Source organism: Myotis brandtii, unplaced genomic scaffold, assembly GCF_000412655.1.
Source record: "Myotis brandtii unplaced genomic scaffold, ASM41265v1 scaffold157, whole genome shotgun sequence".
NCBI classification, from domain to species: Eukaryota; Metazoa; Chordata; class Mammalia; order Chiroptera; family Vespertilionidae; genus Myotis; species Myotis brandtii.
The window spans coordinates 5,934,575-5,937,250 of record NW_005355708.1 but is presented as its reverse complement, the minus strand read 5'-3'; the positions used below and the strand labels follow the sequence as shown (position 1 = coordinate 5,937,250).

At 36.9% G+C, this 2,676-nt stretch overlaps 1 protein-coding gene across 3 annotated transcripts in view; it reads right to left on the bottom strand.

Moving 5' to 3' along the window:
• NPEPPS (aminopeptidase puromycin sensitive) overlaps nt 1-1,570 on the bottom strand; it is a 53,219-nt gene extending 51,649 nt beyond the window's left edge. For all 3 annotated transcript variants that reach the window (XM_005861921.2, XM_014536181.1, XM_014536182.1), the window contains exon 1: nt 1,460-1,570. In XM_005861921.2, the coding sequence (XP_005861983.1) occupies nt 1,460-1,517 (58 nt within the window). In that variant the 5' untranslated portion in view covers nt 1,518-1,570. The remainder of the gene's footprint in view (nt 1-1,459) is intronic.
• Nucleotides 1,571-2,676: the final 1,106 nt, after the last annotated feature.

Below are 2,676 nucleotides of genomic sequence, written 5' to 3'. Positions count from 1 at the left end.
GTGTGTGTGTGTGTATATATATATATATATATATATATTGCCAAGCCTTAAAATGTTACTTTTATGCTTCTTTTCAGTATAATGTAAAGGAGAGGGAAACCAGCAATGCAAAATATAAATTAAAAGGTCAAATTTCTAACTTATTTTATTCCAAATGAAAAGACTTTCTAAGAGGAAGTCTTAGAGTAGTAGAAACTAACCAATCATTTTGACAAGGAATGTCAAGGTGAAGTAAAAATTAAAAGCAATTCAGCTCCAATATTAACATACCTTTGAGTTTATGCCAAACTGGATAACTTTAAAATATGCAGCTTATGTAGAAATAAGTTCATGCCAAAACTGATTACTAAATTTACTCCTTATTGTAATTACAAGATCTAAAATAGTTCTCATTTTAAAGATGTTCATTGAATTTCTACACATTCTATGCCATGTTTCTTTTAACCTATTCTTCCCCTATAAGTCCATCATTTAGCTTCTAACCTTCATATTTGATTTCATAAAGCAAAAGTTTTTCTCTCAGTTATGAGTAAGACTTCTCTCAATTTTAATCTATAGTTCAAGAGGAAAAACATTTTTAGGAAAACCACATATGAACTAAGCCCACTTGATGAACCTTTCGTGTTCAAATTGCTTAATTTTTAAAATAACTCTTCAGTTTTTTAAGCATGGTATTATATTCATTTTGCATTTAAAAGTGACTTATCAGAGTCACAAAATAAGTTAATGTCTGAAGTAGAATTAAAATTGTGACATTTCCGTTATCTCATAGTACAGTCAGATTACACTATTCAAATATTTCCCATGAATATCTTAAGAATTTTCCTATTTCTAAAATAAAACGGATATCTTAACATAATGTATATTTACACATGCACACAAAAGCACACACAAATACCGGGTGAGGCAAAAGTAGGTTTATAGTTGTTTGTATAAAAAATAAACAATCTATATATATAAAAGGCTAAGCGACTGGCCGACCAGCCAACTGGCCGGTAGGTATGATGTACACTGACTACCAGGGGGCAGACAGCAACTTTGCAGCATGCCCTCTCGCACTCCGGGACCCCTTGGGGGATGTCGGACTGCCGGTTTCCGCCAATCCCTGCAGGCCAGGCCAAGGGACCCCACCTGCTAGAAGGACCCCGCTCACTCCGCAGATGCCCTTCGAGCCCCGGTGCCACCCCAGGTGCAGCTGGCCAGGGAGGGACCATGGGAGGTTGGATCCAGGGTGTGTCCAGCCCATCTCACCCAGTCCCGCCTCGCCCCGCCGGCCACCTTCTAATTAATTTCCTTTCAATGTGCACGAATCCGTGTACCCGGCCTCTAGTAATTAATAAAGAATACAAGAATAAACTCTTTCATGTACTCAACTGTGAATACCTACTTTTGTCCCACCCTGTACATATCATACGCACACAAATAGGAACAGCAAATTAAAATGAAAAACAGCTCTTACCTTCATCTCCCTCTGGTACATATGAAGCTGTAATAATGTCAATATCAGCACAATTCATCACAATCTGATTGGTTGCCTGCCTCACCTAAGGGGAAAGAAAAACCAGCATTGTCAGAAATAGCTTGACTAATATTTATATCTTCAGCTTGGCCTACTACATGTCGCAAACTTTTTATTTTTTTAAATATATTTTTATTGATTTCAGAGAGGAGAGGGAGAAAGAGATAGAAACATCAATAATGAGAATCATTGATTGGCTGCCTCCTGCACACCCCCTACTGGGGATGGAGCCCGGAACCTGGGCATGTGCCCTTGATCAGAACCGAACCTGGGACCTTTCAGTCTGCTGGCTGATGCTCTATCCACTGAGCCAAACCAATTGGGAAGAGGCATACTTTCTGAAACCCAGACTCACTAAAACTTAAACTATTTATGCATCAATGATAGAAATAAATGACTAGTTTTAAGGAATCCAAAGCAATTCATATTATATAAAAGCAATAACAAATGTATAAGTATTTCACAGAATTTAAACATCTGACCAGTTAGCTAACATAAAAGCAATTTTTTTCTTCTTAAACCTTGATTTATAACTACTTCTTAATTAATCTTCTTAAATTTAAAAAAATTTTTAATTAGAAAACATTTCTTTTTTTTTTTTTTTAAATGTATTTTATTGATTTTTTTTTACAGAGATGAAGGGAGAGGGATAGAGAGCCAGAAACATAGATGAGAGAGAAACATCGATCAGCTGCCTCCTGCACACCCCCCACTGGGGACATGCCCACAACCAAGGCACATGCCCTTGACCGGAATCGAACCTGGGACCCCTCAGTCCGCAGGCCAACGCTCCATCCACTGAGCCAAACCAGTCAGGGCTAGAAAACATTTCTTATATGTTGCAATTAATTCTGTGTTATATAACCCTTGAAACCCATCATGAGACCTTTTATAAGGATGGAGGAAGAAAGCTAGTATCATAAACTATGTCAGAACTTCATAAAACACTCTTTAAATTTTTTATTTTCCCAAAGAAACATTTTGGATATAATAGACAATAATGACGCTCCACCAAGACTAAATAAAGTTTTATTTGGGCTTTGTCTCACTTGCTTAAGATCCAAAAAAGAAATGAAATATAGAAATAATAAAAGCCCTTTCCTCTCTTCCTCATTCCCTCTTAACCACTATCCTGAGACCACTACATGTATAAAAAT